Here is a 20,293-nt window from a genome sequence, read left to right as displayed (position 1 = left end):
TGTAATAAGTTCCTGTTGTGCTCAGTGTAGTGTAATAGCAGCTATTGTTGAGGTGATCTATGGTATATCTAGGATTTAATTGCTGTGTTCTTTTGCTATAATGTGACTCTTCTACTTAGGGGCAAAATCTTGGAGTAGACAGTCACACAAAGGGGGATTCCTCATCTAACTGTAAATGTCTAGACATCTTAGTGAGGGGGGAAATGGCATCTGTGTTAATCAGGTTAATCCCTGGGGAAGGCTGCTGAGTCATGCCCCAGCTGACAGTGAAAAGTCCGGTGAATATGCGAGGTCAGGGTAAATGTCAGAGTGACCTCTACATTTGGGCAGATAAATCCTGTTTTTAGTGGTTCATTGTGTGTGTTAGGACATGGTTAATAAAACAAAAGTGCTTTGTTTAAAGAGTGTTTGTACATGGTGTTGAGCAGCAACAATCTATGGGCTCTGGCTGCTGAACAATGGGTTTGTGAAGGTCAGGCCAGTCCAACACTGTGGAGTCGCGACTAAACGGCGCTGTTGGAGGTCCAAAGATGGGACATGGTGGAGATGTTCAAAGGCTACTAACCATATATCATCAGAAAGCAAGGTCCTTGTGGGTATTTTCTGCATGAACTTCACTGAAACATCTAAAAGTGCTGGGCAGAAGCCCAGCTCCACACCCCGGTGCTTTGGCTGACCACCAAGCAGTACTTGGGGCAACTGAAATTGGTCAACCACAGAAACTGCAGGAAAGTGTGAGTGGATGAGTATATGTTTGTGCTTGCAAGCAGTTTTAGCAAATAAGAATTAAGTTGAGTTTTTGTTTTGTAATTATCTTACTTAAATAAGGGACAAGTATTAAGAACTGATGGCATTGTTACTTTATTTAAAAGATGGCCGTGTAACACTTTCTACAACTGAAGACAACAACAGCAGTGTCACTTGAGCTGTGGTCTAGGAGGACAGCCCAGGGGGTTGAGTTTAAGTATTTCTTTACTAAATGTGGGTGATTTATTCCATCAAGTGTTTAGTATCCTAGTGGTTAAGCTAAGATCTTGGTCTTTTATGAAGGATTTAATTCTGAGCTGTCTTAGTAGCTGTATCTGTTCAGCAGCCCTCAGTTTTTCCAAAATGTGTCTTTTAAAGCGAGACAAGATGGAGCCTAACTGAAGATTCTTGTGATTCTTGGAGACAAATGATTTGCAAATAAACAGGATCAGGGCAAGAACTTACCCTTTGAAGAATTCTTTCTTTTCCTTCTGGATTGTCTACAAGCTCAGCATCTTGAGTAGTATCTTTGCAACTGTCTCTCTTGAGAATCTCTCTTGATTCTTTTCTGAATCTGAAATAATACCTCAAATTTGCTGTCTCACCCATCTGAGCATGGTGCTAGGTGCTGTTCTTTGCTGCTACTGTGTCTGGGAAAGAAGTAGTAGCAGAAATTTAGAGACTGCCTGAAGTGCTGTAGTTGGCTTTCCACACCTTTTCTGCCACAGGCATTCCTCTATTCCAGGTTATCAATTACAGGGTTTGTAAACTTGCTGGAGGAGTTGCGTTGCATGATGGCTATCTCAGAGAAGGCTATTTCCCCCTGGCCTTAATAGATTAGCTGTTCCCTTCTTGCTCTGATCCAGCCTGAACATCTTTCTCTTGTGAAGAACTGGGGACATGAACTGACAGTGACTGTGACCTCACGTGATGGCTCTTGCTGGGGAAAGATACCAAAGCTGCAGGCTCAGGGTTTTGGGCAGTGTGAGTGTCCTTCCCCCCTTTTTTGGGGAAGAATGGTTAGAACTTACTTTACTCCGAGGTGGAGTTGGTCTGTGCGAGCTCACATCTGTCTCGTATCTGCTCCCCAAATGGCTCACTGCTTTTGCTGCCTTAACTCAAAGTGTGATGCTCTTATGTGGGAACACTTCATGTATCTTGCCTGCAGGGTTTCTTTGTGGTTTCAGTCTTCCTCATGAGTTAGGATGCTGCTGTGGTGGATTTGGTAATGTTTGTTAGCCTGACTCCTCCTTGTGTCAGCGGGTTGGCTGAACACCTCTGGCACCTTTCTGTTTAACCATTTTCTAGATAAATGCTATGTATTTAGTCTTGTGGCCCTGGTTTTTCCCCATGTGGCTTCTTCAGTTTCAGTGCAGTTAAGGGATGATAGCTGATGGTTATTCCTGTTCATTGGTGATATGGCATCTCTGAAGTCAGGAGGCAACTTTGAGGACTGTCATCTGCTGATGTTTGGAGGGTGGATGTGCTTCTCATGGTCAGGGAGAAAGCAGTCAGGCTGTGTAGACGTAGCAAGAAATACAGGTCACTGCCTACATTTTTCTTTGCCACTACTTTATTGAATGCTGATTCCATTGACTGTGAAGCCCTTTTATTCCTAAATCTGTTGTGGAGAGGATCCCCTTGGCACATAATTTAAAGTAGACCTTTAAGATACTGCTGTGAAATCATGATCTGTTCAGATTTTAGTCATCAAGCAATTGCAGTTCTCTGTTATTTGGACTAAGGACCAATTTAATGGATATAGAAATACAGGTTGGTTGTGTCCTAGTTTTGTGCCGGGTCAAGACCTGGACAAGAGCCATCACTTCTGTATTGTGTTTTCCATAGGAAAACTATTTAGGGGGGTGGGCAGGACAGGAAGGATGTCATGCTCAAGCACATCACCAGGAGAACAGGATTTTGAGGTGCACCAGTGCCTGAGTCCTTCAGAGAACCAGAGTTTACAAGGAAGTGTTTCTTTTCAGAATGACACCATGGCCCTGTAACCTCTGATTCTGGGGAGGATTAATTCATTAAAAAATTGAAATACTTGGTTGATTTCTTTAGCAGCAAAACAGGCTAGGTAATTCTTTTAACTCTCAGTTATATTTAAAACAATCAAACAATTTTTTAAAATTTGTATAAATCAGGTGTCTAAAAGCTGTAGGGGACATGAAACTGCTATTGTTTCAATCTCATTTTTTTAACAACTTGCTATAGTAAACATTGACTAGGACGTAGCACAGTCTTCAGGTGTTAAACTAAAGGCTCCCTCTAGTTTATGGATATATCAGAGGCTTTCATTTAGAATACTCAAAAAATAAAAGAAAAACAGATTTGGTTTTGCTAAGCTTTTTTCTAGCTTTTAAATCATTTTAAAAGTAAAAGGCTTAAGGGGTTTTTTGTTTGGCATTTGTGGTTTCTGTTCCGTTTCGAATGCCAGCTACCTGTTTATACTGCTTCTGATTTTTTTCTGGGGAGAGGGGAAATCCTTCTGTTGGTGTCTGGTATGCTAAATCAAGGCAAAGATTTATTTAGTTTTCCTTTTCTTTGTTTGTTTGCAGGTAAAGAAAGCCTTCTTTGCCTTGGTGGCAAATGGTGTGAGAGCAGCTCCACTGTGGGAGAGTAAAAAACAGAGTTTTGTAGGTAAGTAGTTCAGACATATTTCAGGATTACTTGGATTTCCAAGGTGCTTTATTGTTTCAGAAGGTGATCTGAGCCTGGATATCATGTAACATCCTAGAGAAATACTGGCAAAGAGAGTTTCTTTTTCCTCCTTGTGAGGAGTGGAACGGTGCCAGCTTTCACAGCGTTTCTGTGCCTTGAGAATCATGATCCATCTTCTAGGTCCCAACCTTCTGAAATTCAGTCTCTAGTATTTGCATGTCACTGTGTATTTAAAAATGAAGGCAATGGTCACAGAAAGGAAATTTGAAAACAGGAACTATAAAGAGAGTAATTTCATATTCCAGTATCCTAGTATGAGTGCAATACAAGCCTGTCTCTCTGTCTGTGCTCAATAAGGTGCACTAAGGATCTCTAAAACCAGAACTAAAGCTACAGAGGTGTCTCATGTTGGGAGGAAAACATTAGACCTATGTATTGCTGTTTTTAAAAATCCTGTCATTAATTGCCACAACAATAATCTTACAAAACTAGATCTCTGTTGCATTTAGAAAATGGGGTCACAGTGGCAGTGACAAGTAGAATTATATGTACTTCTTGTGACCTGGAACATAGGCTGAGGATTCCTGGAAATGAATGGTAGATGCTTAATAAAGCATTTGTTAAAATACTTTAAATCCAAGAGGGGAGGAGCAGTAGTTTCTTGCAATACACCATAGGAGTGCTGTGGTTTTTATTTTCATTTCTTTTCATTTCATGTTCTGTCTGTAACTAAGCTCTACTGGTTTAAAGCTGACCTCCAGATAAATTTTTCCCTTCCCCATTTCTTAGTTTCTTTAGTTTAGTTGTAAGCGTAGTAAACAGTGGCGCAATTGCATCTTCTCAAATCTAGAACTAGAAAGCTCAAAAAAGATAATTATTTTCAGGCAACTAGACTAATCATCAATATTATATTACATAGCTTGGTGTTGGTGCTTAAAATATATATAAATGATGGATGTGCTGTTTTTTTCTTTTGAAAAGTCACATTTCAATACAGACCTTGAGGATTACCATGGAAATGATTGAATGAAGTTCTGTAATAAGTAATAGTCAAGAAAAATGTATTATACTGTTCCTTCATTTGAGTCTAGGAGTCTGCCTGACTTGGCAAGTACATAATGAAAATGTGTCTTATTCAAAAAGAAAATGAAAGGCAAGAGTAGTTCTCCAGCCTTGAAAGATGTTCTAAACCCGCTCTTTTCTTTACATGCTTTTGGGGGTGGATGTGGCCTGAATTCCAGGGGTTTTTTGAGTCAGATCGAAAGTGAGGAGAAACACATAGGTTATAATTTTGAATATTACTTCAGATGCGTTTTTATTCTTAAACACTGTGTCAGTGTGAAAGTGAATAGACGTGGTTTTGAAATCCTGCTGTTAAGTAGTCCAATACCAGTATATTTTACATGGATTTAACATTTATTATATTATATGTTGTGAATATAAATTGAGAAAATAACTGAAAGTTCTGTATGTTAAGCATATATCTAAAGACCTTTTTTTTATATATTGCTTGTTACAGGAATGTTAACAATTACAGATTTCATTAACATACTGCATAGATACTATAAGTCTCCAATGGTAAGTATGATGTTAAACTATAATTTGATCATTTGCCATACAGTACAGAGACTGAAATACCTGAAGGGTTTAGGATGACTGTCATTATTATTTAAGGCTTTGGATGGTAACTTACAGAGGCTTGGATGCTGTAAAAAATTACTGTTCTTGGAGTGATGGTGTAGAATAAACAAGTCAAACTAGTTAAATATATGCAAATATTTAGTTACGTGGCTGAATTGCACCATCAGTTGGAGATCTGTTGACTTCAATTAACTGTAATTTGATATTCCCATTGGCAGTCAGTTGATGAAATTCTCTAGCTTGCATGTTCATACAAACATTTACATCCCTTTCTTGTTCCTGTCAAATCACAATTCCCCCTCTACCAATTAAAACATATGTACTATGTTGTACTAGCTAAAAAATTCAAGAACAGTTGGATGGAGCAGACATCTCATGTATTTGCCTTCTCAAAGCTCATGTTACTTTTTAATAGTGAAATTCTCATCAGATGCTAGGAGCGTGGTGCACTGTCCTTTCTTCATGTTAAAGAATTGTTTTTCTCTCCTTGGGGATTTACAAGGAGTAGGGGGAGGAACAAATGAAAAGTGCTTGCACACTGGTAACTTCTTTAAAATTGTTTCCATGTTGTAATGACCCTCTACATCAATATTACTGATTTTTCCATGAGACTTTACCTAATGAGTTGTCACTCATTTACACTGTGTAAGGTCCTATTCATGGGTTCTGCTTAAACTGGCAGCAGTAAGGAGAAATAGCTGAGGAGTGACAATATTGGACTTAAGTGACTGATGCAGTCTTCTCTAAGAAAAATAAATGACTGTTCCATCTGGGAATGCTCTCATCTTGATAGATGAAATTATGCTGAAAATATAATTCTTACAGTATTTTAGTCATTCTTTCTGAATGCATCAGGACATACAGTGTGAAGCACATTGCTATTCATGTGCTAGATAATATCCACCGTTGAATGATGAGAAATACCCAGGTACTTTCTCCCTAAAGAAGTGTTCTTGCTTGTTAGTGATCAGGTAACATTAATCTGTTAGCATGAAGCAGTCAGGTGATCAGGGTAAGCTTGACTGGTGTGGGTGTGTGAGGAATCACCCAAGGGATGCTTGTTTTAAGGTGATGCAAATTACTGAGGAGATGCCTTTGAGTCCAGAAAAGAACTGGACTGCAAACCTAGGCCAGTAAAAGGCTTTCCTGTCCCCTGCAATGATAAATCCAGGATTTTAGTTCTGCATTGGGCAGGATTGCACCCTTTCTTCTTGTTACAAGAAATGTTGTGTTGGACTGTTCTTATTCTTGTTAGATTTCTGGCAATGAAAATTTTTCAGGTGTTTACAATGTTAATGATGGATTTAAAATTACATTACTTCAAGTTGAACTTCCATCTACCCATTGTAGGTTCAGATTTATGAATTGGAGGAGCACAAGATAGAAACCTGGAGGGGTAAGAATATTTACTACTTGGTTGATAATTTACTAGGTTCTGATGTTTTTCAGTATAGTGTATTTGTAATTCATTGTAGACTTCACATATTTTTTAATGAAAGCAGAAATAGTAAAAGCTTCTCTTTGGGCTTCTGTTCCTTATTTTTCTATCTGAAACAGCAATGGACTGGTGATCTGGGCTGTATAACATTTTGCCCCTCATTCATGGTTCATACCAGCTGGCTCTTTAAGAAAGGGAAAAAAGCAAGTGGAGTGAGACAGATGTGGAGTGGGAATGAACAGAGCTGTGCCTGAGTGAGCTGCACGATGCATCCAGAAATCCATACAACATTCTGGGTGTGAACACAAGTTCTGAATGCAGGGAGGCAGCTCCGTGTAAAAATAGACTGTATCCCATGGAATGATACAGGGAGGTAGTCTGTGCTGCAGGCACTTACAGAACCAGAATGAGTAAAGAATTATTTGCTGTGTTTACAGTGACCTCTGCTGGTATCAAGCTTAGTCCTGCTTTTAAATTTTATGTCTTTTTAATGTCAATATAGAGCACTGTGCATAAATGGTAGAATAACTAACTGTAAATTGCTATCTGCCACTTAATTTTGTACGAATGAATTAATGAAATGCTTTCATAAAAAAACGTAATGTTTTTGTGTGAAGTGGTAACAGTTTATTAATTTTCTATCCACAGAGCTTTATTTACAAGAGACTTTTAAACCTTTAGTGAACATCTCCCCAGATGCAAGGTAGGATTTCGCTGTTCACTCTGCTTAACTTGAAATACACTAACGCCATCTCAACACTGAATTTAAGGCTTCTTTATGTAAGAAGGAACAATTTATACTGTAAACTACAGTACAGTCATGAAGGACTGTCTTTTAATAAAATTGAGAAGGGGTGAGAGCTTTTTATTTATTGTGAGTAATGACTTTTTGGATTATCCAGAGAAGGGAATTTTTAATTGAACTTTTGCCTTTTATCAGCATAACTGTTCTGGTAAATAAACTAGACATGGATCAAAATTAATTACTCCAAAATATGCAAAACAGGCAATAGGATGATGCTTCAAGCTAGCCTGCAGGTCATCTTTGTTTCATGAAAATAAAAACTTTAGAGCACTTCAGCTGTCTTGTTCTCAGCAGTCACAGTAATTGGAAACTTAAAGTGCTTTTCAAGGCAAGTAACTTTCCTTAACTAAAGGAAAGACAGTATCTCTCTGGTTTGTTCGGGTCTGCCACAGGGCTGTGTTTCTTAAAATATAAATGACTGTCCTTCTTGATGGAAGTTGAAAGAAGTAGTTTTTAAACAATCATTATGCCTTATTTACTAAATAATTTAAGAGACTTAGTTGATCACTTAAATCTTGAGTACTACTTAATTGCTGAACTGGAGGGTGAAGTTCTGGTTCTTGCTTTCAGTTTGTGGACTGGGATTGTGCCCTGGCAAAGGCAGCTGGTGAAGGGAGCTGTAGTGATTACACTGAAGTAATGATATGCTGTATCCTCAGTGGAATTGCCATTTAGTCTTGAAAAATTCATTCCATCCAGTCATGAGGAATGTATTTTGAATGGTGACAGGTTGCAAAGAATATCCTTCAGACAACAGAAGAACTTTAATTGTTTTCAGTCAGAGGTGCAGCACGAGGAACCTTGCCACAAAGAAGATGCAGTAAAACTTTTATAAAAGGTTACAGCAAGTCAGCTTCAGACCTGATCCAGAGGTGGGCTTGGGTTCTGTGACAATCAGATTGCAGCACTTAAATGCTTAGTCCAGGAGTGGAATCTGCAGCAGTGGGGGAATCTTGGCTCTGTGTACATTCAATGGGGCTATTTCATCCCTGTGATGGGCTCAGAACACACAGCTTGTGTATGGGAAGAAGCCTGCTTCAGCAAGTAGGTATTTATCAGAGTTTTACCAAATTTATTACTTGCTAATTTATTGCAGTTGCTGGTCAGCTGCTTTTTCATGGTCTTACTACAACCAAGGGAAAAAACAAAGTGTCACTTGCAAGATGAGTGGACTTGCACAGGTTGGAGTGTTGCTAAATCCCAGTCTGCAGTGCATGGGAATGTTTTAGATCTCCTAAGGATAACTTTTTTTGCCAATCCCCAGTGATAATTCAGTGAACTGATTAGATAATTGTTTTGGGTTAATTGCATATATGCACGTAGTCATAAAAATGCTCTTTGTGGAACATGTTACAGAAGTTTGGGATTGAGGTTCATTAAGTGCAAGAACTCTGTTTTTCATTTTTTGTTTCTGAACAGAAAGACCCATTCTGAGTGCAGGGATACTGCAAGCAGAGTACTTGCTGGAAAACCAATTTACACTTGTGAAGAAATATTTCTGCCATACTTTATACCACAAAATGAACTTTCCATCTCATTTTCTTAATGGATTTAGATTTCCATGAGCATATAGTTGTTGATGTGTTGCAAAACAAAAAGCTGCAAAAGTTAATTTGAAATCCCTCAACTTCTGTTTTTTATAACATTAAAGATAATGCAAATAATTACCACATATACTTCATGTGGGTTTGTAAATGTGTGCATATATATCACATGGCATTACTTGTTGTTAGCTAGAATTCATTAAGAAAATAAAATGTTTTTCTCCTCAGCCTTTTTGATGCTGTATATTCGTTGATCAAAAACAAAATCCACAGATTGCCAGTTATAGATCCAGTCAGTGGAAATGCACTTTATATACTTACCCATAAAAGAATCCTCAAGTTCCTCCAGCTTTTTGTAAGTATTTAAAGCTATGCTGTGCTTAACTGATTTTTCCCCACAGTAGAATGTAATTAAGTAATTAAAGTCTTAGTGCAGAAATTTCTTTATGGACTTCCATATTCATTGTGTCTGTGTGTATCTTTAATTGGTAACAGGGAAATTAGAGCTTCGTGTAAGGCCCATATTTTACCTTTACTTTGTTTTAGTCCTTTAAAGAAACCTAAACACTGAGGACTTGTCTGTTGGATTAATCTGCTGTCCATTCTGGAACATCTCCTTGGCTTCAGAAGCTTGTTTCCATGAAAAGAAAAATGAATTGTCTTCCAGAGATGAGATTGTCATTACTTTCTGTAGTAATGTTAGTCACAGCAATGAACAGGAGGCCAAACCAAGCAACAAGAGTTCAGAATAAATATTCAGATTAATGCTTTTCTATCTTCTCTCTCCAGTTTTAGTGGGAATGACATAGTTTAAGATCTACAGCTTTCACTGATGTGTTACTGCAAAAAAACCCGAGCGAAAATCTTAGTTACATTGTCTTAATTTAGAGCTGCTTTGAACAGAAACTCCTTCGGTCTGAGCTTGTTTGGGTTTTGTATTAATCTGGTAGCAGGAAACTGCAGTGACCTGTAACCATCAGTTGGAGTCTGCAGATGGATGAATGTAAATGTAAATAATTCCTTCTGACTCCCTTAGATGTCAGAGATGCCAAAGCCTGCCTTTATGAAGAAGAATCTGGATGAACTTGGAATAGGAACATATCACAACATTGCCTTCATACATCCAGACACTCCTATCATTAAAGCCTTGAATATATTTGTAGAGCGAAGGATATCGGCATTACCTGTTGTGGATGAGTCAGGTGGGTACAAAAGTGTGGGAAGAGAAGTGGTGCTGAGCCCTGGATTGATGCTGGGGTGGGGGGAAAACACAAGAAAGAGTTAAAAAAAAAAAATCAATAAAAGGCATGGGGGAAGAAAGGGAATATAAAGAAATACTTAGGCAAAGTGTAGGTTGATGGGCTTGGAAGAATTTCATTATTTGATAGGTTGTTTGGGGTGTTTTGTTCAGTCTTTCCTGCTTGACCTGTCATTTCTTTCTGAGTAATTATAACAGATGAAAGCAGGAAGCAAGAAAACGGATTTCATGTTTTAAGCGCTTTGTTAAGTTTTGTTTTTCTTTTCTTTTTAGGAAAAGTTGTAGATATTTATTCCAAATTTGATGTAATAGTAAGTATATCTCTCAAATTCTACTAAATACTTTATATGTAGTAAACGTTTGCAAATTAATTTGGTAGTATGACAATTTTATTTTATTCCTTAGGGCTGTAGTTAACAGACTGAATGAAAGAGATCCAAGTCACCCTGCACGTCATTTTTTTTTCTTACTACTTTTATTTTAAGTTATCCTTAGTAGTACTAGTTGCACACAGGCTCCTACTGCTCTGGATGTTACCCAAAATTAGATCTGGCTGGGCATAATCCAGAGGAGGGGATCAAAGCTGGCGAAAGGGCTGGAAGGAATATCCTATGAGGAATATCTGAGGACTCTGGGTTTGTCTGGTGTGGAGAAAAGGAGGCTGAGGGGTGATGGGCTCATTGCTCTTGAGGCTTCCTGGGGAGGGGAGGTGCAGAGGGATGTGCTGAGCTCTTCTCCCTGGAATCCGGTGGCAGGACACGTGGGAATGGTTCAAAGCCACACTGCAGGGGCTTTACATGGGACATTAGGGAGCATTTCTTTGCCAAGAGGTAGTTGAACACTGACCAGGTTTCCCAGGGAGGTGGTCGATGCCCCAAGCCCGTCAGTGCTCAAGAGGCCCTTGGACAGTGCCCTTAATAAGTGCCTTAGCTTTTGCTCCTGCCTGGAGTGTCAGGCACTTGGACCAGGTGATCACCGTAGGTTCCTTACAGCTGAACTGTTCTGTCCTTTTTGTTTGTTTCTGTTTTTGAGTGAGGACTTCCTTTTTCCAGCTGCTGCCACGCCACACTCTGTTCTCAAAGAGAATGCAGGTTTCTCGGTGCAGTCTGAGTACTTTGTACAGCTTGACCTTCTCAGGGATCTAGAAACCACTTGGCCCATTCTTCTGTGTCTCTGACTGCAGTCTTGCATCTGTATTCCTTCTGCTTTAGATCTAATCCAGGATGCTGTTTCTGTATTACCCTCAGGATTCCAGCAGCACAGTCAGATTCATGCCATGATTTACCAGCCTCCAAGGGCAAGGGCTCTTCTATTCTCATGGCTTTCAGAAACTTGAAAAATATTTATATATATTTATCCCTGTCCCCTCCTAGCTGTGTGCACCTGCTTTCTAATTGCAGCATCTGACAACTACATTATTTTCTAGAGACTTCACTGCCCAGGTTGCCACCAACCAGCTGCACTAAGGAGGAATCCAGATGTCTGAAACCCTGCCTAGAAGGCCTTCAGTAAAATGGAGAATAGTCTCAAGTGGAAATACTTTAAGCTTATAAATATCTCTGGCTGCAAACATTGTTCTTATTACCAAAAATTCTGTGCTATCACTGCTCTTGCCTGTCATTTCTAGGCATTTGTCTTTGTTATTTGGGATTCTCTACTGTGTAAGATCCTGTTCTGCCATAAAAACTTGTCAGGGAATAGGCAGTAGCTATAGAGAGAAGGACCTGATCTGTCAGAGACAATCAAATTTCATGGTTGGTGCATTCAGTGTTTCAATTTATTTTGTAACTGTATTAGATTTTGAGGCAGGACATTTTTCCTTCATTTTCCATTCTTCTTCAGAAAGACACCAAAAGGAAGAGGGTTCCTTGTGTTTTTCACATCTTTCCTCACTTTAAGTGATGAGGCAACAAAAATTAATAGGATTTTTAGAGATGTTGGATCATTTATTTGGAAAAATATGTATTGGGAACTGGAAAAAAACCCCACACCACGAAGATACAATTTTTAGAATATAATTGTTTGCTCCCAGCTAGTAACATGGGAAAGAGTTACAGCATCTATTGATTACTTGGGATTTTCCTCATATGTCCTAGTTTGCTTATTAAGGTGGGGGGAAAACATTCTATTCTTAGAAGAGAATCACCTCTGAGCTTCCAGGTTTTCATCAGTCTGCTTCAACCTGATCTTCAGCTTTAAAAGAAGGAAACAAAATGTAATCTGAAGTGTCTGATCTGGTCTTCCAATAAACATAGAATTTCCAAGATGGTGATTTTTAACTTTAACCATGTGGCTAACATGCTTACTTGGTGGTTGAAGCTATGCCTGTATATACATCTGGCTAAGTTGATAGATTTCTGATAGATTTCTTTCATTTTGAGAGTTCTGAATTCATTTTCAGGTTCTTGATTGGAGAAGCCTGGGAATGGAGTGATGTATAGAAATAGCTTTATATTGCACTAGTTATTGTGTGTAGGGTAACTTCAGTTTGCAGAGGCTTTTTATGTCTTCTCAATGTCCTTCATTAGGACCTGGTTAAATGAATTAACTAAAATTGCTTTTATCTTCATGATCATCTCAAACCTGTCTTGTCATGCTCAGTGTAATTCAATCAAAAAACTTGACCCGAGTATCTTTTAGCCAAAAATTAATTTAATTTTATTGCTTGGTCCAGTGCTTTCATTTAAAAGCTCTGTCTTTGTTCTTCCTTCAGTGTCTCAGCAGCAAAATCAGTAGGCCAGGGTGTGCCAACACTGCTGAAATACCACTATGGTCTCACATACAGAAAGCTTTTGCAGGTCTAGACAGAGTCCCCTCACTGCAGGCACGGTTCTGTTCTTAAAATGAAAGTTTAAAATGTCAGCTTTCAAATTCTTTTAATCTCTTCCTTTTAGTGGTGGGGATGGAATTTCATTTGTATTATTCTTATAGTAGTTACTAAAATACACCCAGACACACAAATTGTCATCAAATGACAGCACCAGCTGAGTCCAGGAGAGGGAGTTTGAGCCCGCAAATTAGAAAGGTGAAGAATGTGAATTTGCTCTCCACTTAGATCTCAGCCACTGACATCTACTCAGTGGGTGGTGCTCAGAGCAGTTGGTGTCCTCCCCTGTCCTGTTAAAAACAAACAACAGAAAAATTGTATATTCTGTGTGGCATGAAATCTGAAGAGCTTCACCTTTACATTTGCTGCTCATGACAAAAGCAGGATGAGTGACACCAAGCCAAAGATCAGATACAAAGTAAGATTTTCACTGGCCTAATGCATATCACCAGTTTCAGCAATTAACCCAGCACGTCAGGTGGTGTTCAGCATCATTGTGTTTGACAGTTCCCAGAATCTGAAGCTGAAGAGCATCTGCTTTGTTTAATATGTTATTTGGAATGGACTCAGCTTAGACCAGAAATGCCTATCTACTTGATGCCAAAATATTTAGTTTATTGAGTACTTTGTTGCTAAGTACTGAGCTGTCTGATGTGGCCTGGGTTTGTTTTTCTGCAGAATCTTGCTGCTGAAAAAACGTATAATAACTTAGATATCACGGTGACACAAGCCCTACAGCACCGCTCTCAGTATTTTGAAGGTGTTGTAAAGTGTAGTATGCTGGAAACACTGGAGACCATTGTGGATAGAATAGTGAAGGCTGAGGTGAGTCCCTGCACAATAAGTTACAATTTGTGTTATGAAACTGATGAACAGTACAAATTTATCCTCTTTAAGTTGTTTTGATTACTTGGTGAAAGTATTTTTTAATAATTATGTCTGTTAGGTCTCAGTCTGCTCTCTAGATTCAGATTTTAGATGCTTACAGGGATGTGCAAAAATATTATACAGTGTATCTGTAATAATATTCAGTTATTTACATTTCTGTTTACTGGCATTAACTAAACTGAATGCAAAGCTTTCCCAAGTGTTTTCCAAGCCTGCTATAAGTTTTGGAGACAAATCATTTGTTAACCTCCAGTTTATAGCTTGGCTCAGGAAATATATTGGGTGCAATTCATTGATACATATGGAATACTGCACTGCTCTCATAGAAATGCTGTGAAAGGGCCATAAAGCAAATTCTTGTGAGGAAGCCTTCACTAACTGCTCTTGTAAATTTTGTATCTGTGTGCTGTCCATTCTTTTGGTGCTGTTTATCTTGTTTGTTAGTTCTGGGAACTTCCTTACACACAGAGGTGAATGAGTTTGTAGGTTTTCCTCCCCTGTAAGGCTTCTCTGCAGCAGAAAATCAATACTCCCAGTTTCAGTCATCTCTGTGGTGTGATCAGCTCCATTTAGATGCCTTAACTTCATCAATTACAAGATTTATTTATTTTTTAGGGCTGTAACCAGGCATATAATTGATAAAAGGAAAACTTCCACTTTGTTAACAAGCCCTTAGAACCTCCATTAGGCAGTTTTTTCTTTTAACTTTCTGCATTTTCTTGAGCTTCCTCCTGAAACAGAGTAATTTTAGCACTGCTGATACACAGATTTCAAACTTGGATTATTTTATTACTATCTTAAGATGCTTTAGACATTTGGGTTTTAAGAACAACTCCTACCCTCTCATTCAGTCTAAACACAGATTACATGTAAAAATGAGTCCGTCAAAACTACTACAAAGCTATTTTTAGCTGCCAGCCAACTGCTTGATCTTACAGGCAATTAAACAAATGAAACAATTACATTGTCCATTTTTCTTGAATTCATTACACAGAGAGAGGAATAAAATGATTAAACATGTGCATATGCAGAAACTAATAAACCTGTCTAAAATATCACCAGCATAGTTTCCTCAAAAATAAAACATTTTTTCTCAACTTAATAGCGAAGAGAGATAATTCACATGGGTAAAATAAACATGTAGTAGGCTCTAAACTTTGGACAGACACTTTCTGGTTCTGCAGTGGCTTTTCACAGCTTTGCACAGGCCAGTGAGCCTCAGGATACAGGAGTATCCACCTAATTTCCTACAGTTAGGACAAAAGTTTTGTAGTGTCAAATGTTCCATAGAAGAGGTTTGTAAGGATAAGATGATTATTTGAAAATACAGTCTTACTGTTGATAATCTTTCTTCCAAGTTGTGTCCTTGTGTTTATTTGCATGGACAAATTGAATCCTTTTTCTGTCTTAAATTGTTTAAAACGAATTGTTTTAAAACCAATCTGGCACTCACTTTTCATTGTGTAGTCCTGTGAGAAAAATAAAATTAAAACCAACTCAGAGATGTCAAAATACAACAAGTTTTAGTGCTGTGCCTCTCTGCTGAGAAAATTAGGAAGTATTTTTCAGAAGGAATTCTCACTTCATTACTGTATCTAATTTTTTGGAGATCACAGGCTGAGTTGGGCAGAGGCTGTAACTTGAAGAAAAGTGTTTGATGTGAGTGCCACATTTTGAGAGCAGAAGTATTTTCAAGACCTAGATCTCGACTTACCTGTCACTTCATATCAGATTCTGTTGCCATGTCAGCTGGCTGTGTGCTTTTTAAACATGCACTATTTTCATTTATGTAGGGCAAGCATGTTTGTGTTGCTGTGAGAAAATTGCTGTTACTGACATTTTGAACCATTTTGGGTTGGTTTTTTCCTACTTGTCTTCATAGTGCTTTACTTTAGGGGTTTTGTTTGTTTCTTTATTTGGTTTTCTTTGCTTTGTCTACTTTAAATCAAGAAAATATGTCTCAGACTCTTCTCCCTGCTGGCAGGTTCATCGTTTGGTGGTAGTGAATGAAGCTGATAGCATTGTGGGTATCATCTCCCTCTCTGACATCCTACAAGCTCTGGTACTCACACCTGCAGGTACGGATCTGCCCTCGGGGCTTTGCCATGAGGCACTGGTGGTGTGCACACCCTGCTGGCTTTCATTTATTTCACTGTGATAAATGTCTGATTTTCAGCTTCTGTTAACTGATTATAGTTCTTAAATGCACAAGTCATTTCAGGAGAAAGCTGACAGAATATTAATTATCAGTTTCCTGTTCACTGAGGAGGGCATGCAAAAGCTTCGTGAATGTCCCTGCTGTTCACGTGTCTTTTTTTCTAGAGAAAAAAAAAGGGTTTGATTAATGTTTTAACAGGGTGAAGCTGAATGTATAGACAACATCTACAACAGGGCACCTTCCCCACCTTCTGAGTTTCTGTACTCTGGCCAAGTGTGGGTACAGCTGTGTTTTCCACTAAAAAATCTCTTATTGGAGCCTTGCTGTTGTCCAGCTATGGTGGGGGTTTTTGTTGGCACAACTTAAGTCAGAGATGGCACCTCAGCTCACCAGAACTCTTCCAGTAAAAAACTCTGCTGTGATCCAGTTAAATCTCTAGTGATCAATCTAAACATGATCAGGTTCCTTTTAACAAGAGTATCCAGCAATAGGTTTATTTCTGCTACTTTTATCTAGGTTGTTGGGGATTGGTTTGATTGGGTTTTGTTTGGTTTTGGTTTTAAGTTTTGCCCAAGTTCTTAACCTGCTTTATGTTCTTAATTGTAACTTCACTTTGACCACATCAGTTACTTCAGTGTCAAAGCCTTCAAGCAAAGCCCTGTTTTGGCTCTGTGAGGAAAGCAAAATGTCGTGAGGATTATCACCATTTTGCCTCAAAAAAAAAAAATCAGACAAATAGAGCCAGATACATCCTTAAAAAAAAAAAAAAAAGTCTAAATGTACCTTGTTTAAATAGTAATATTTCTGTTCTGAAGAGAAGTAATCGGTGATACTGCTGGAGGTATTAAACATCTGGTTCCTTTTAATGACCTGGAAGAGCAAGGAACCCAGCTCTGTGTGAAAGTATGGATGAGAAATCAGCCCAGAGGTCTGGGTCAAATGGAATCCTTGCCTGGAGAAAGAAGAAGATGGAGGTGTAAAGACAGGCAGCTGGTGCTTCTCCAGGCAGAGAAAGGAGTTTCATCCATTACTGGAGGGTAGAAGGATCCCAGGAGAGCAGAATTTAGTGCTAATGGGGCAAAGTTCAGACAGAAAAGATGCATTTGGATACTGACAGCCAAGAGCTTTGTTGTACTTGGAATTACGTGGACACCTACGTTGGAACTCTGAGCTGATCTAAAAGTGCTCCTGAATTACTGCAAAGGGCAGTTCCTGCTCCCACTCTGGGGCAGCCCCACGCTCTGAGATCCCTGAGCTGCTGTAATTCACTGAGCTAACAGGAAACTGAGCCAGCAAAAAAAGCTGCAGTTTTGTCAGCCTGGCACACTGAACCTGCCCACAGAACAGTCTGGTACTGAGGACAGGGGTTAGAGCAACAGAGAGGGCAGGATTATGTCACTGGAAGGGATGAGGGAAGGTGTTTTTGGGGAGCAGTTGAGCATTAGACTGCATTTCCTTCCACAGGCAACTGCCCAGTTTTAGACTAGAATTTGTCTCATGCAGGGAGGATGTCTGTGATGTAAATCTGATTTGTAGAGTATGAAGTGGGACTTAGCTCCTAAGAACACCAGATAAATCATGTGTACAGTTCTCTTCACAGATTGGAAAGGAAAATTTATTGACTGGCAGGAATTAAGACCAGCCTGTGTTTGGGAAAAAATTAGCAGTTGTGGTGTGAAAACTGGATGTATTTAATGAATCTTTCAGTGTTTGATTATACATTACAAGTAGCAACTCCAGGTTTCTGGCAAGAGATTCTTGCTCTGTAGAGTTGGATGCTGAAACCAAGCTCACCATAGGGTTCAGTCATTGCCCAGCATGTTTAAGTACCTGGAGAAGAGATGAGATGCTGCACAGTCCTGCTGGACAGGTCTCTCAGATCCCTGCTGTAAGCAAAATCTGCCTCTGAGCCAGGAAAAATGGGTCCATCAACAGAGTGTAGTTAAACTGAATTCTTACATAGTTTGTGCTCAAGCAGGACTTATTTTTTTGGGGCTATTGTGATGATTAAGCTTGGCTCTAGGCTGAAGGACAGGTTTGGGCTGTGGGTTTTTAGTTGAGAGTTTTTAAACTAATTTTTTTTTGTGCTGAGGAGAATCTTCAAAGGCACTTGGAGTAACTTCCCAGAAGGGTTACTTAGATTTAGCAATGAAGTTAGAGCAACGCTGGTCTCAAGGCCTCCCTCGCTCTGTCTCACATTGGCATTTAGCAGTCCTGCAGTTTATTCTTTATAAATGTTGCATCCAGTACTCAGATTCTGGTAATGCCACCAGGGAAAGTTGCAGCAGTTGGAATGAGCTTTTCCAGTTCTGTGTGCCCAAGGAAATCACAGCTGGTTTCCTCTTCTGTTCCCAGGTGCCAAACAAAAGGAGAACGAGAGCGAATGACTGCTGTGAATGTACGCGTGTGTAGGAGAACTTGAACAAAGTTTCTGGGTCGTTTGTCTCAAGAGCAGTGACTGCAATCGAACAGAGCAGGATGGTTGAGAATGTGTTTTGGGACTTAGTGATGGATGACGAGTCTCTTCCCCCCAGTGATGTCGCAAAAAAAAAGCAGCATGACAAAAGCTTATGTTAAAATGTAGGCTCGTATTTCAAAATGTCTTCAAAACATTTGCTGGAAGACTTCACATGATGTCCTTCATTAAAATGCACTGTATTCTGAAACTTTTTCATTTTGTATTTGACAGAAGTCACTGGTCAGCAATGGATATATGTGACATAAGGCAAGTGTATGGCATATTCATATCATAGTGCCTTATGTCAAAATACAGCAATATGTCATCACTGTTGCCCATCACTGTCAAAGGAAGTGTTGTGCTAAACGAGACACTGTATTTGAATGTGAAAGTCTTTAAACCTAAAACCAAATCAGTTTCAGTTCTCATTAGATTTGTCATAAAAGCTGTAATTTGGGTATCGCTAGACTTCTTTAAAACTTCAATGACAGTTTTGTGTTCAATGTTGCATTCTGAACTGAAATGTAAAATGAGACTGATTTAAAAACAGCTTTATTTATTTTTACTTTCATGACAATTTTTTACACATCTTTGGTGGATAGCTAAAATTTCACCATATCCATTAATAAACTGTTGATTGTTATACAAACAAGTGGGAGATTTTTCTCATTATTTAAAACTGTGCAGTTGCAGAAGCTGCGGCCTGTTCACCAGTCTGTGTTACGTGAGCTGAAGATTTCGGAAGCATGGATTGAAAGTGCTCTGTACTGTCATGCACAGGCACCATGGAGGAAACGAGGTGCCAGAGGACAATATTTTCACCTGTATTAAAGTGTAAAATGATGTTTGTACAATGAAAACCCGAAACTTTTTATTGTATATGATTTGTACAGAAGCGGAGGAGTGAGGAAAGCCATGGGGTATTTGCTAATGTAAATGTACTGTAAAGTTTGAAGATGAGACTTTTATAATTGTAGATTCTTGTAGATGGAAGAAATTAAACCCTACAACATCAGTTTGGTTTTAGCAGTTCGTGCCAAGTTCTTTCGCATGTATGGATGTACGTGCATTGGGATTAGTGCAAACCAGGAATAGGAGCATTCTTATTTTTATTTGACTTTAAAGGTGGCTTATGCTAATGAAATACTGCAGGCAGGACTTCTGCACTATGTTTCCAGCCTGAATACTGCAGTGGAATAATGCAGGAAAGGGCTACATTATTTTTTCATTTATAAACATGGAGGTAAAAGGTGAACAGTTTTCAGTTTGCTTATAAAATGTAAATGTATTAGTAATAATAGTAATGAAAAACTTTCTTCAGAACTTTTCCCCTTTCTACAAGAATTTAAATTTTTAACTAAATGTGTGAAAACTTTTTTCTTACAGGTATCTTTCATGACCAAAAATATTCCTGTAGTACATGATGGAAACTGTTCACTTAGACATTCTCCCACTTTCTTATGTTGTGAAAAATACAGTCAGGTCTTCTCCAGCACCTTTTCTGACTGGGTAAATACTGACTCTGTTCCCTGCAGTTCCTGATGGTGTTGAATTGGAGCAGCTGCTTTGTCCTAACAGCAACAACCTCGGGGTCTGGTGCTCGTTGCTGCCATCAGAGCTGACACCAGCCCAGCTCTGGTTATCTCTGTGTGGGAGATGGAATGATTGAAACTAAAAATAGTGGCTCTCGTTCTTTGCAGGGTGTGTGGAGGGGAGAATTTGTGGTAGGTAACTCTGATTAAGGGTAAGTGGGCAGCAGTGCTACCTGTAAATGCCACACAAACCACGTAGGTGCAGCTTTGTGAAAGCCAGGGTTCTGTTCCAGCACAGGGCACTGCAGCTTCCTCTGGGACATGGGATGG

At 39.0% G+C, this 20,293-nt stretch overlaps 1 protein-coding gene across 5 annotated transcripts in view; it reads left to right on the top strand.

Moving 5' to 3' along the window:
• The window catches only part of PRKAG2 (protein kinase AMP-activated non-catalytic subunit gamma 2), a 222,848-nt gene extending 203,402 nt beyond the window's left edge, over nucleotides 1–19,446 (top strand). For all 5 annotated transcript variants that reach the window (XM_048321701.1, XM_048321860.1, XM_048321787.1 and 2 more), the window contains 10 exons: nucleotides 3,312–3,393; nucleotides 4,934–4,992; nucleotides 6,406–6,451; nucleotides 7,142–7,196; nucleotides 9,071–9,197; nucleotides 9,879–10,044; nucleotides 10,374–10,411; nucleotides 13,606–13,752; nucleotides 15,800–15,893; nucleotides 18,329–19,446. In XM_048321701.1, the coding sequence (XP_048177658.1) occupies nucleotides 3,312–3,393; nucleotides 4,934–4,992; nucleotides 6,406–6,451; nucleotides 7,142–7,196; nucleotides 9,071–9,197; nucleotides 9,879–10,044; nucleotides 10,374–10,411; nucleotides 13,606–13,752; nucleotides 15,800–15,893; nucleotides 18,329–18,360 (846 nt within the window). In that variant the 3' untranslated portion in view covers nucleotides 18,361–19,446. The remainder of the gene's footprint in view (nucleotides 1–3,311; nucleotides 3,394–4,933; nucleotides 4,993–6,405; nucleotides 6,452–7,141; nucleotides 7,197–9,070; nucleotides 9,198–9,878; nucleotides 10,045–10,373; nucleotides 10,412–13,605; nucleotides 13,753–15,799; nucleotides 15,894–18,328) is intronic.
• Nucleotides 19,447–20,293: the final 847 nt, after the last annotated feature.

Source organism: Corvus hawaiiensis, chromosome 1, assembly GCF_020740725.1.
Source record: "Corvus hawaiiensis isolate bCorHaw1 chromosome 1, bCorHaw1.pri.cur, whole genome shotgun sequence".
Classification (NCBI taxonomy): Eukaryota; Metazoa; Chordata; class Aves; order Passeriformes; family Corvidae; genus Corvus; species Corvus hawaiiensis.
The sequence above is the reverse complement of the archived record's forward strand: the minus strand, read 5'-3'. Positions and strand labels throughout refer to the sequence as shown.